At 40.1% G+C, this 12,721-nt stretch overlaps 1 protein-coding gene and 1 non-coding gene across 2 annotated transcripts; one reads left to right on the top strand and one right to left on the bottom strand.

The window, feature by feature from the left end:
• Window positions 1-677: 677 nt before the first annotated feature.
• Window positions 678-784, bottom strand: LOC142169316 (small nucleolar RNA R71). The gene has a single exon (XR_012699024.1). It is a non-coding gene; the product is annotated as a small nucleolar RNA R71 (small nucleolar RNA).
• Window positions 785-10,382: 9,598 nt separating this feature from the next.
• LOC142169034 (uncharacterized) lies at window positions 10,383-10,823 on the top strand. Its single transcript, XM_075230222.1, has one exon. The coding sequence runs from the start codon at window positions 10,383-10,385 to the stop codon at window positions 10,821-10,823; it is 441 nt and encodes a 146-aa protein (XP_075086323.1).
• The last annotated feature ends 1,898 nt before the right edge of the window (window positions 10,824-12,721 follow it).

Genomic DNA, 12,721 nt, shown 5'->3' with positions numbered 1-12,721 from the left:
AAGGAAGTGCTACCATATGAGCCAGAAATTAAAAAACAACTGCGACAGTTGAGGAGGAAAGAAATCTCACCGAGACATCAGAAAAGGTTGGGCAATCCTCAACCAAAGAACTTATGGCTAGAAACGGTGAGGATAATATAGATTTGGATGCGAAAGAAGTAGCCCAACAATGAGAACAAGTTGCACAGGATGCTGAGGAAGTGGCTATTAGAGATGCACAGATTATCTATGAACAAAAGAGGGGTCGGAGAATTGCTCAAAATCAACCGTTGGCTGCAGATTAGTTCGGAAATATATCTCCCGGGCATGGGAGACCACTTGGTGATTATGCTAGACCGGTCTACAATCAAGGTTTATCAAGTGTTAGACCACCTCCAATTGCAGCAAATAATTTCGAGTTGAAACAAGTGTTGCTTCAAACCCTTCTGAATTGTTGTGTCTTCAAAGGGAAGCCAAACGAAGATCCAAACACACATCTAATGGATTTCGAGGAGATTATGAACACCTTTCAATATAATGGTGTGTCACAAGATGCAGTGTATTTAAGGGTATTCCCCTTTTCTCTTAAAGATGATGCAAAACAGTGGCTTCAAAGCTTGCCCACGCGATTAATTAGAGCTTGGGAGGAGATGACCAGAAAATTCCTTGTTAAATATTTCTCCTAAGCTAAAACGGGCAAATTTAGAAGAGAAATCTATAACTTATGCCAAAAATATACGAAAACTATTTTTGAAGCATGGGAGAGGTTTAAGAAGATTGTTAGAAAGTGTCAACATAGCGAAATTGAACTCTAGATGTAACTCCAGGACTTTTGAGATAGATTGACACCGACCTCGCGTAGAACATTGAGCAGTACAGCTGGAGGCCCGTTGATGACGAAGACTCCAGAGGAGATAGGTTCTATTCTTGATGAGTCATCTGAAGATGCAAATTAGTGGTCCTCTGAGAGTGCCGAAAGAAGAAGATCGACTGGTGTTCACCAGGTTAACGCTAGTACATCTGTTCCGGTACAACTTGATTCTATGACAAAAGAAATACGGAAGTTGACCTTAGCCTCTATACAAAATGAGCCTCACGCAGCTTATGATATATGTGGAAGAGGACACCGTACTCATGGGTGTCAAGCCTCAACTGAGGAAGTGAATGTTATGGGGAACTCTACTTTTAATGCAATGGGACAGAAGTACCCTGGTTTTTTATGGAGCTGCAAATGCGTAACAACCCCAGATTTCAAGGACAAGGAGCTAATGGTTTTATGAATAAGTCGAGGCAGCGATTTCAGTCTGAACAGGCCAATCAAGTGGGTTTAGAAGATCTTATGAAGGCCTACATTGTGAAAACTGATGAAAGATTTGAAATACAAGGGGCAACAATTCCCAATTTGGAGAAGCAAGTGGGACAGATTGCAACAATATTATCTGAGAGGATTCCAGGCACTATCCTCGCTGATACATAAAAGAATCCCAAAGAAACGGTGAATATTGTGATCTTGAGAAGTGGGCAAGGGTTGAAAGATCCCACCCCGATCCAGAAAGATGTGATACTTGTAAAAAAAGGGGGCGGCAGCTGAAAATTGATGATGACAATAAGAAGAAAGGCCCGATGAAAACTGAGAAAAATAAGAATGAAGAAAAATCAAGATGGGAGGAACCCGAGGAGAGCCATTATATGCCTGTTTTACCCTTCCCTCAAAAGAAAAGTAGAGAAAAGCTGGACAAGCAGTTTGTCAGATTTCTGGATGTGCTGAAACAGGTTCATTTAAATTTTCCATTTACAGAAGTGCTCTCACAAATGCCTGCTTATGCCAAAATCTTGAAGGAAATCCTTACAAAGAATAGGAAAATGGAGGAAACCTCAGTGGTGAAGCTCACAGAGCATTGCAGCGCGATATTGCAAAATAAAATCCCACAAAAGTGTGGATATCCAGGGAGTTTTACCATGCCTTGCTCATTAGGAACTATAAATTTTAATAAGACTTTATGTGATTCGGGTGCCTCAATTAACTTAATACCTCTATCTATTTATAGTAAACTGGAGGAGGAGATCGGAGAGATAAGGTCTACACCAATATCATTGCAGCTGGCAGACCAAACGACTCTAATACCCAAGGGGATAGTGGAAGATGTGTTAGTTCGGGTGGATAAGTTCATACTGTAGATTTTATAGTGGTGAATATGGAGGAGAACAAGGAGGTCCCCGTCATCCTAGTAAGACCATTCTTAGAAATGGGTAGAGCGATATTAGATATACATGAGAGAAAACTCATGCTTAGAGTGGGTGAGGAGACTGTGACTTTAAAGATGGATGTAGAAATGGGGGTGCAAAAAGAAAAACTAGCTACAAGTGTTAAGTGGAAAGTGAAGGGCTCGAAAGAGAAGGATACACTAAGAGAAAAAGATAAGTGTGGGGTGTACCCCTAAAAGGCTGAGAAGAAACTGTCTTCATGGATGTGTGCATTAGTTCGGGCGCGAGGAACGGAGCCCGACTTCGACTTAGACCCCGACTAGATGTTCAGGGAAGTTTCATCTACCTTATACTTTTTAATTATGTGTCATGGGGACATGCCACAACTTAAAGTGTGGGGTGGAGGATATGTTGTATGTATGTATATTAGTTTTTTTTGTTAGTTTTAGTAGATAGAAAAAAACAATTTGGAAAAAACATAAAAATTTTAAATTTTTTGATATTTCCCTACGATGGATATCGTTCGACAGGTTTATTAAGGGATTAAAGTCGAAAGAAAAAAACAAAAAGATTTTCTTTTGTTAGGTAGTGTAACAAATCCCTCTTGGTATTTCTTTGTGCCGCGGTTCTTTTCCAAGGGTTTTGTTTGAACCTGGTGTAGTTAGTTTTTATTTTTGTTAGGAGTAGGAAACCTTGTGCTATGGTTTAGATTGAAAGAAATATCTCTTGAATTTATGATGCCTTGAGAATAGTGAGTGCTTAAGTTGTGACGCTTAGGCTCAATTTTTGACTCTTGTACAAGTACCTTAAATTGCATGATCTTAACTTTCCTTAACTGCTTTGTCTAGAGTGTCTTGATGAGTCCAATCCTGAGTGAGTTATGTGCGATGTGTGTGTGAGGTTTTGTATTATTTTGTGCATTGCATTTGATGTCTAGAACTTGCCCCATGTGCTTGCAAAGCGAAATAGTAGTTTTATTCAGTCTTTGAAGTGATATAGGCATTTCTTTGTTGAGCCAGTTATATGCTTTTACCCACCTAATTGTTATGTATCTTAGTTAATCTTGTTGAGCCTTTAATCATTTCTTTGGAAACCACATTACAAGCCTTACCCATTTGTATGAATTGACCATTTATTTGAACCGTTTACCTCTCATGAGCACTTGAAACTATTATGAACTTTGTAAAAGTTGAAGTGTGGGGTGGTTGGTTTGGCTTTTGAGTGGAACTAATGAAATAAGGAGAAAGGTGCACTATTTTGAAAAAGTAAGAGCCACATGAATTGAAAAAGAAAGGGAAAAAAATAACTGAATGAGTGTGAAAATTGTTCCTTGATAGTGGTAACTTGATGTAATTGTGCTGAAGGAAGTAGGGAGTTAATGTATATTGATGTGAATGATGAGTTATGGTTTGACATAAGTGTGGGGTTTTGAATGGTTAATTATTTGTATTAAAAGTTCTTAGGGAGGTTTTAATTATTTGTATTAAAAGTTCTTAGGGAGGTTTAGTCACTCTTATATCTAAATGTATCATACCCATCCCGCAGCCTACATTACAACCAAATGAAAGTCATACATGATCCTTGACTGAATGAGCTCAATTAGTCGAGTAGTGCACTACGGGCAAGCCTATGATACGTCTTTTGTGGAATATGAATGTTGTTCCAGAGAGTGAGTGAATTTTTTCTATCTTAAGTTCCCGATTGTTCTTAAATTTTATTGTATGTCGAACTACTCTCTATTATTGTGTGAGGGCACTTGATTCATGGAAGAAAGTTAATGTCTTTGACCTCTGTGTTAGAGTAAGTGAGTAGGTTTCAAATAATGTGTGGTGCTTTTAAGTCAAATCTTGAGGCGAGGATGTTACAGTGTTGTGCTTAATTTGTTTTAAATATTCTTAGTGTGATGAGTTATGAGATTTGTTGGAAAAGGTCGTGTTTATTTGAAGTGTAATTTGATTGGTCGAGGAGGAGCAATGGTTTAAGTGTGGGGTATTGATGGTAGGTTATAATTGCGTATTGTAGTGTCTTATTGCACCCTAATTCACTACATTTTACTTTTGTTAGTGCTGTAATTGATAGTGTTTTGCACTTGTTGTGGTTTTATGCCTTGTAGGAGTGATTCTGAGTGATGTAGATATTGCGGAGCTAATTCGAGCTAGTTGGAGCTTTGATGTCTAAGTTTTGGCTTAGTTCAGTGGCGTTCTTGGGGCACATGGTGTATAGTGAGGGGATTATGGTGGATCCAAAGAAGATAGAGGCGGTTCAGAGTTGTCCCACACCGTCTTCAGCTACTGAGATTCGGAGTTTCCTCGATTTGACCGGATATTATCGACGCTTCGTGGAGGGTTTCTCGTCCATTGCAGCGCTTTTGACCAAATTGACCTGGAAGGGTGTTCCATTCATGTGGCCTTATGAGCATGAGGAGATATTTCAGAAGCTCAAGACTGCATTGACCACATCTCCAGTTCTAGTTTTGCCTTCAGCGTCAGGCTCTTATACAGTATATTGTGATGCTTCTCGGATCGGTATCGGGTGTGTCTTGATGTAGGAGGGTAGAGTGATTTCTTATGCTTTGCGTCAGTTAAAGCCCCGTGAGAAGAACTACCATGTTCATGATTTGGAGTATGCAGCCATCGTTCATACATTGAAGATTTTGAGGCATTATCTCTATGGTGTGTCTTGTGAGGTATTTACAGATCATCGGAGTCTCCACATTTGTTCAAACAAAAATATCTAAATTTGAGGCAAGGAGATGGTTGGAGCTTCTAAAGAACTATGATATCACCATTCTGTATCATCCCAAGAAGGCCAATGTGGTGGCCGCTGCCTTGAGTAGAAAGGCGGTGAGTATGGGTAGCCTTGCATTTATTCATGTTGGTGAGAGATCGCTTGCAGCTAATGTTCAGGCCTTGGACAACCAGTTCATGAGATTAAATATTTCGGAGCCCAGTCGGGTTCTAACTTGTGTGGTTTCTCGGTCTTCCTTATATGATTGCATCAGCAAGCGCTAGAATGATGATCCTCATTTGCTTGTCCTTAAGGACACAGTTCAGCACAGTGATGCCAAGGATGTTACTATTGGGGATGATGGGGTGTTGATGATGCAGGGTCGGATTTGTGTGCCTAATGTAGATGGGCTATGTGAGTTGATTTTTGAGGAGGCCCACAATTCGTGGTATTCTATTCATTCGAGTGCCGTGAAGATGTAACAGGACTTGAAGCAGCACTATTAGTGGAGGAGGATGAAGAAGGATATAGTGGGGTTTGTAGCTCGGTGCCTAAATTGTCAGCAGGTAAAGTATGAGCATCAGAGACTGGGCGAAATTCTTCAGAAGCTTGAGATTCCAGATTGGAAATGGGAGTGTATCACCATGGATTTTGTAGTTGGGCTTCCACGGACTTCGAGGAAGTTTGATTCTATTTGGATGATTGTGGATCGATTGACCAAGTCCGTGCATTTCATTTCAGTTGGGACTACTTATTCTTTGGAGTGTTTGGCTGAGATCTAAATCCGCAAGATTATTCGCCTTCGCGGTGTGCCGGTGTCCATCATTTCAGACCGGGGCACGCAATTTACATCATAGTTTTGGAGAGCAGTGCAGCGAGAGTTAGGCACACAGGTTGAGTTAAGTACAATATTTTACCCTTAGATAGATGGACAGTCCGAGCGCACTATTCAGATATTGGAGGATATGCTACACGCTTATGTCATAGGTTTCGTGGGTTCTTGGGATCACTTTCTTCCGCTTGTAGAGTTTGCCTACAAACACATCTACCAATCGAGCATTCATATGGCTCCGTATGTGACTTAGTATGGGAGACGGTGTCGGTCTCCGGTGGGATGGTTTGAGCCGGGGGAGGCTAGGTTATTGGGTAGTGACTTGGTTCAGGATACTTTGGATAAGGTTAAGTTGATTCATGATCGGCTTCGCACAACGCAGTCTAGACAGAAGAGTTACGCCGATTTGAAGGTTCATGATGTTGCTTACATGGTTGGGGAGAAGGTACTGCTCAAGGTTTCACCCATTAAGGGTGTTATGAGGTTCGGGAAGAAGGGCAAGTTGAGCCCACGATATATTGGGCCTTTTGAGGTGCTTCAGAGGATTGGAGAGGTAGCTTACAAGCTTGCATTGCCGCCTAGTTTGTCGAGTGTTCGTCCAGTGTTGCATGTTTCGATGCTTCGGAAGTATGTCGGCGATCTGTCTCATGTTTTGGACTTCAGCACGGTTCAGTTGGATGGTGATTTGACTTATGATGTGGAGTTGGTGGCCATTTTGGATCGGCAGGTTTGAAAGTTGAGGTCAAAGAACATAGCTTCAGTGAAGGTGCAGTGGAGAGGTCAGCCAGTCGAGGAGGCAACTTGGGAGACCGAGCGGGAGATGCGGAGTATATATCCATGCCTATTTGAGACTACAGGTATGATTCTAGACCCGTTCGAGGACAAACGTTTGATTAAGAGGGGGAGGATGTGACGACTCAGTCGATCGTTTTGAGTGTTGTAGCCCCGTTCCCCCATTTACTACTTATTTTATGCTCAATTGTCGTCATGTGACTTGTCGGGGTAGTTTGTTTTATTCCGGGGATGTTTCAGAATGAGTCGAGACACTTAGTCTCAAGGTTGGAAGCTTAAGTTGAAAAGGTTGATCGGATGTTGACTTATGTGTAAATGGCTATGGAATAGAGTTTTAATAGTTCTGATAGATCTGTTGGGTGAGTTTAGACATAGGAGTGTGCTTGGATAGTAATATGGAGGTCCGTAGTTGATTTAGGCCTGAAATGGCAAAAGTTGGAAAATTAGAAATTTTGAAAATTGAGAAGTTTGATCGAGAGTTGACTTTGTGGTTACTGGGCTCGGATTTTGGTTTCGGGAGTTGGAATAAGTCTGTTGTGTCTTTTATGACTGGTGTGCAAAATCTGAGGTCAATCGGACGTGATTTGATATGTTTTGGCATCCATTGTAGAAGTTGTAATTTCTTAGTTTTCGTTGGGCTTGAATTGAGGTGCGATTAATGTTTTTAATGTTGTTTGATGTGATTTGAGGCCTCAACTAAGTTCGTATCGTGTTTTAGGACTTGTTGGTATGTTTGGTTGAGGTCCCCGGAGCCACGGATTGATTTCAAATGGTTAACGGATCGAAAAGTGGCTTAAGTGTTATGATGGTTCTATAGGTCTGGTGTCATCGCACCTGCGGTGGGATTGGCCATAGGTACTGAGCCGTAGAAGCGGCTAAGCTTGTGTAGATGCGAAGAGGAGGAAGGTCTCTAGGAGTCGCATGCACGGAAGAGGTTCCTCATATGCGGATGCGCATCTGTGTGAGGTCGACCGCAGAAGCGGATTTGGACAGGCAGTAGGGGAGTCGCAGAAGCGAAGGGAGGTTCGCAGATGCGGTCCCGCAGGTGCGAGGCTGGGACCGCAGGTGCGAGAGGTCGCTTGTTAAGTGAGTTTCATAGAAGCGCAGATTTCTCCGCAAAAGCGGATGCGCAAGTGCGAGCCCAGGCTCCGCAGGTGCGGAAATGCCTGGGCGGAGTTTAAACCTCGAGGGTTTCGTGAGTTTTTATCAGTTTGGACATTTCAAGCTCGGGCTAATGTGATTTTTGAGAGGGAGTTTGAGGTGTTTCTTGAGGTCAGTCACTTGTGATAGTTGTTATTCAATAATAGTGTTTCCCCATTGAATTTCCCACCTAGTTTGTGTGTTTTTGAGGTTGAATTTTGGGTGTTTTAGGATAGGGATTGTAGAGATAAATTTGAGGATTTGAGTGACGATTTGGTGTCGGAATTTGGTAAATTTGGTATGGTTGGACTCGTGGTTGAATGGGCTTTCATATTTTGTAACCTTTATTGTATTCTGAGAGATGGGCATGTGGTTGACTTTTGAGTTGACCTTTTGCCTTTTGATTAACAACTTAGCATTTTCATATGGAATTGATTCCTATAGCTCGAGTTGATTATATCGAATTGTTTGTGGCAAGATTCGAGGCATTTGGAGGCCGATTCGTGAGGCAATGGCTTGTTTGAGTAGAGATTTGCACGGTTTGAAGTAAGTAACACTTCTAAACTTGGTTCTGAGGGTATAAATCCCTAAAATTACGTGCTATATGATTGGTGTTGAGTGAATCGCATGCTAGGTGACGGGCGTGTGGGCATGCACTGTAGAAATTGTGATTTAGTCGATTGCATAGGACTGTGTAGCTATCTTATCTGAATATTATTACTGTACTCTATGTGTTAGAGCACTTGAGCTGTGATTTATGCTAGAAATCATGTTTAGGCTATGTATTGGTACTATTGGGACCCGCAGTGGTCGTTCCTTGCTGTTGAGTTATTTTCTTAATTGCAATTATGTACTTAGTCGCATTCATCATTGCATATTATATCTCAGTCTCTGCTATCGTATATTGTCACATCGTGTATCATTGATTTGGGTTGCTTAGCATAAGTGTTGTGAGCTCGAGAGACTGGAGAGATTGATGACTGAGTGAGGCCGAGGGAATGTTTGTGAGTGATATTTATGGGATCAGGATATATGCCACACCAGGCTTTATTGATCCATGCCAGGTTTTGGCTTATTATAGCGCTTGGGCTGGATCTGCCCTTCCGGAGGCTGCACACCCACGGTAAGTGCGGTTGCTATTAATTTATGATATTTGATTCAGGATGGATCTGCCTTGGGTTGGATCTGCCCTGAACAGTGCTGAGAGATTGAGTGTGATGAGTGATAATCGAGACAGCCAGGTTGAGTACTCCGAGAATGTGAGTACGTGATGCTTTCATTGTGTTGCATCACATACGATATGTATATTAGCATGTAGATATAGAGAGGTCATATTCCTCATATCATTCAGACTTGACATTTTATCTGTTCTGAGTTTAATTGTTAAACCTGGAAGATACATTCATGTACCTGTACCTGCAAATTATGAGTTTCTCTGAGATATTACTATCATATGTTCTGTAAATTTTCTGTACTGTATAATTATGTGTTTGAACCGTATTGTTCGGACTCGTCACTGCTTTCAGTCCAAATGTTAGACTTGTTACTTATCGAGTTTGTTGTACTCACACTACCGCCTGCACTTGGTGTGCAGATCCAGGTATTTCCGGGAAAGGTGATTGTTGATCTCAGATTTTTCAGCCATTCGGAGATTGAGGTAGCTGCCTGGGCGTCCGCAGACCTTGACTCTCCTCCCATATCCCTCAATTTTACTTATTCAATTCTACTTTCTTAGATAGTGTATCAGACAATGTATTTGTATAGATTCTCATGTACTCAATGACACGCGAGTTTTGAAAAAATTCTATATTGAGCTGTGACGTTTTCATTCAATTTTTATGAGACTTTTACTTACTTAAGCTTATTTTCATATATTTTAAATTTCAATATGTCGGTATGTGTGAGTTGTCGGCTTGTCTAGTGTCATGATAGGCGCCATCACGATATTTGAGATTTCGGGTCGTGACACTAAATCTCTTATAATCATATGTTAGATCTCACACATGAGATTATAAACTGCAAGAGATTAATGAACTTTACAAAAGAGATTTTAGAACGAAACATGAGAGATTAGTTATATAAAAATAAGAAATTATCATAAACTTAACATATATAATTTTCAGCAGTAAGGCAACAATACTATACATTGTCACAAAAAAGTTATTGAATAAAATCTGATGATTTAAATATTTGACAATAATTGGCTGGATCAAAACTCACATCTAAGAAAAAGTATAAAAATTAAATTGAATTCAAACACAACATATCTCATTCCTATTATATGCAATCTTTGCGCAATAAGTATTACGAACTTGGGCAAATTTGTTTACTAGTAACAGGATGGCTGTAAGGGGAATGGATTTAGTATTCATACCTCCTATGATTCAAGATGGAGTCAGGAAAGTGCAATTATAACAGCCTTCTGCCACTTCGCATTTTCAGCTTCCATCTCCTCCTATTGTTATTGCACTTTTCTGACTCCATCTTGAATCATAGGAGGTATGAATACTAGATCCATTCCCCTTGCAGCTATCCTGTTAGTAGTAAATAAATTTGCCCAAGTTTTCTCAAGTTATACTGTATGTTATTGGGGATTCACCATCAATAGGAGCCATGGAGTGGTTTATAACCTCACAATGGAACTTCGCTGCTAAGCTAAAATATTTATTATCATAATGAAGGGTATTTTGTTATACTATTTAATAACATGGAAGATAAAAATGAGGTGTTGTACTCAGGGCCACACACTATGGGAACAAAGCCGATAATACTGAAGTCATGGTCAGCAGATTTTAATTTCTATGATGAAGTCCTAAAGACTATACCATTATGGGTCAGCTTCCCAAATTTGCCTCTGAATTGTTGGGGGAGGTTGACTCTTAGTCGAATTGCAAGTGGTTTGGGAAGCCCTATATATGCTGATGAATGCACAACTAGTACAGCAAGGATCTCTTATACTAGAGTCCTCATTGAAATGGATATAACTAAAGACCTACCAAAGAGCATCATTGTACAAGACTCATTGGGGAAGGAATTTAAACAGATGGTGGAATATGACTGGGTGCCACAATATTGCAAGAAATGTCTTATGGTTGGGCATGATTGTGATGGAGTACAAGACATAGCTGGGACACATAAAAAATTCTAAAAGGGAGAGTAGCAGCAACAAAGGGCAGAAGTAACAAAACAACAGGATAAAAGTCACAATATAGGTACAAATATGCAGCAGGCAAGGAACATAAAACCAGCAGTTCAATGGGTTGCAATAGGACCAATTAAACAAGCTGGAAAGGACACAGGTAAGCAGACAACTCAAGTGCAGTAGAGTGAACCACAGATAGCAGATGGTGATTAACAAGCCTGGCAAAAAGCAAAAGGAATGGGAGGACAAGCAAGCCCAGCTCAACAAATTATCACCACTACTAATGAATTCTCTCCATTAAGAGTGGAAATACAGAAGGAAAGCACAAAATGGACTGATGATGATGATCCTCAAGGTAGCACAGGAGCAGATGTAGGAAACGGCCTAACCCATCCTAACTCTACATGAAGATAGCTACATGGAATGTGAGGGGTTTCAATAAGGTATATAAGCAAAAGGAGATGAAATTATTTTTGAAGATTAATAAGATTAGTATTATAGCAATAGTAGAACATAGAGTTCAAGACAATAAGGCAAAGGAAGTTATTAATAAATATGCAGCTGGGTGGAGCTGGTGCTCCAATGATACTTCTAGTGACAGAGGAAGGATATGGATCATTTGGGATCCAAATAACATTCAGTTTAACATGCTACAGAATCATACACAATACATACATGGGATAGTTTATAGTGTTAATTCTAGCAGCCATTTTGTTTTTACTGCTATCTAGAGACTACATATAATTGCTCATAGATGTGCTCTGTGGGATGCACTAAGGGATTTAGACTCACAGACAACTAGCTCCTGGCTAATCATGGGTGATGTTAATGCAATACTGAATATAGAGGACAGGGTAAATGGTACAGCAATGCAGGAAAATGAAATTAAGGATTTCAGGGCTCTGATGGAAGACTGAAGATTGAATAAACTTGCAACTGTGGGAAGGACATATACATGGACAAATAGCCATGTATACAGTAGAATAGACAGGGCTATTGTTAACGCACAGTGGATGTTGAATATGCCACCAATACAAGTTAATGTGATTGGATCCTCATTTTTTAGACCATTCTCTACTATGTATAGAACTAGAAATAATAATGGATAGTAGGGGGAAACCTTTCAAATTTTTCAATTGTTTAGCTGATCATCTAGAATTTGGAAATATAGTATAGGAAAGTTGGGATAACAAGAAAGGAAGCATAAGAAGCATTTGGCAAAACTTAAAAAATGTGAAGCCTGCCCTTAAAAGGCTCAACATGAAGGAGTTTACAAATACAACCAATAAGGTTCAACAACTAAGGGAAACACTAGCTAGCACACAAGTTCAGATGAGAAACACTATAACACTTGCTGATATGTTTGAGACAGAAAAGATCACTAAACAACAGTTGGAAAAGTGGAGCATGGTAGAGGAAAGCATATGCAAACAAAGATCAAGAGTGCAATGGCTTAAGTTGGGTGATTCTAACACAACTTTCTTCTTTGCTGGTATGAAAGGAAGAATTTGACATAACCAGATAAAAATGCTTACAATTGATGATGAAAGCTTGATCAAAACAACATAAGGCATTGAGCATGAAGTAGTAGGTTTCTACAAAAGATTACTAAGAAAGTCAGATAATAGCATGCCTGCTATTAATCCTAGTATAATGAGAAAAGGTTCAGGACTTACAAGATTCCAACAATTACAACTCATCTCCCCTTTCACTAAAGTTGATGTGGTGCAAGCATTATAGGGAATAGGAGATGCTAAGGCTCCAGGAGGGGATGGATTTAATGCCTACTTCTACAAAAAGGCATGGCACTTAATTGGAGAGGATGTTACAAAGGATGTACTGAAATTCTTTAATGAGGGTTCCATGTACAAGCCAATAAATAGTACCTCAATCACACTGATTCC

The sequence above is a fragment of the Nicotiana tabacum genome, chromosome 14 (genome assembly GCF_000715075.1).
Source record: "Nicotiana tabacum cultivar K326 chromosome 14, ASM71507v2, whole genome shotgun sequence".
NCBI classification, from domain to species: domain Eukaryota; kingdom Viridiplantae; phylum Streptophyta; class Magnoliopsida; order Solanales; family Solanaceae; genus Nicotiana; species Nicotiana tabacum.
Note: the sequence above shows the minus strand (reverse complement) of the source record. Positions and strands in the feature narration are given on the sequence as shown.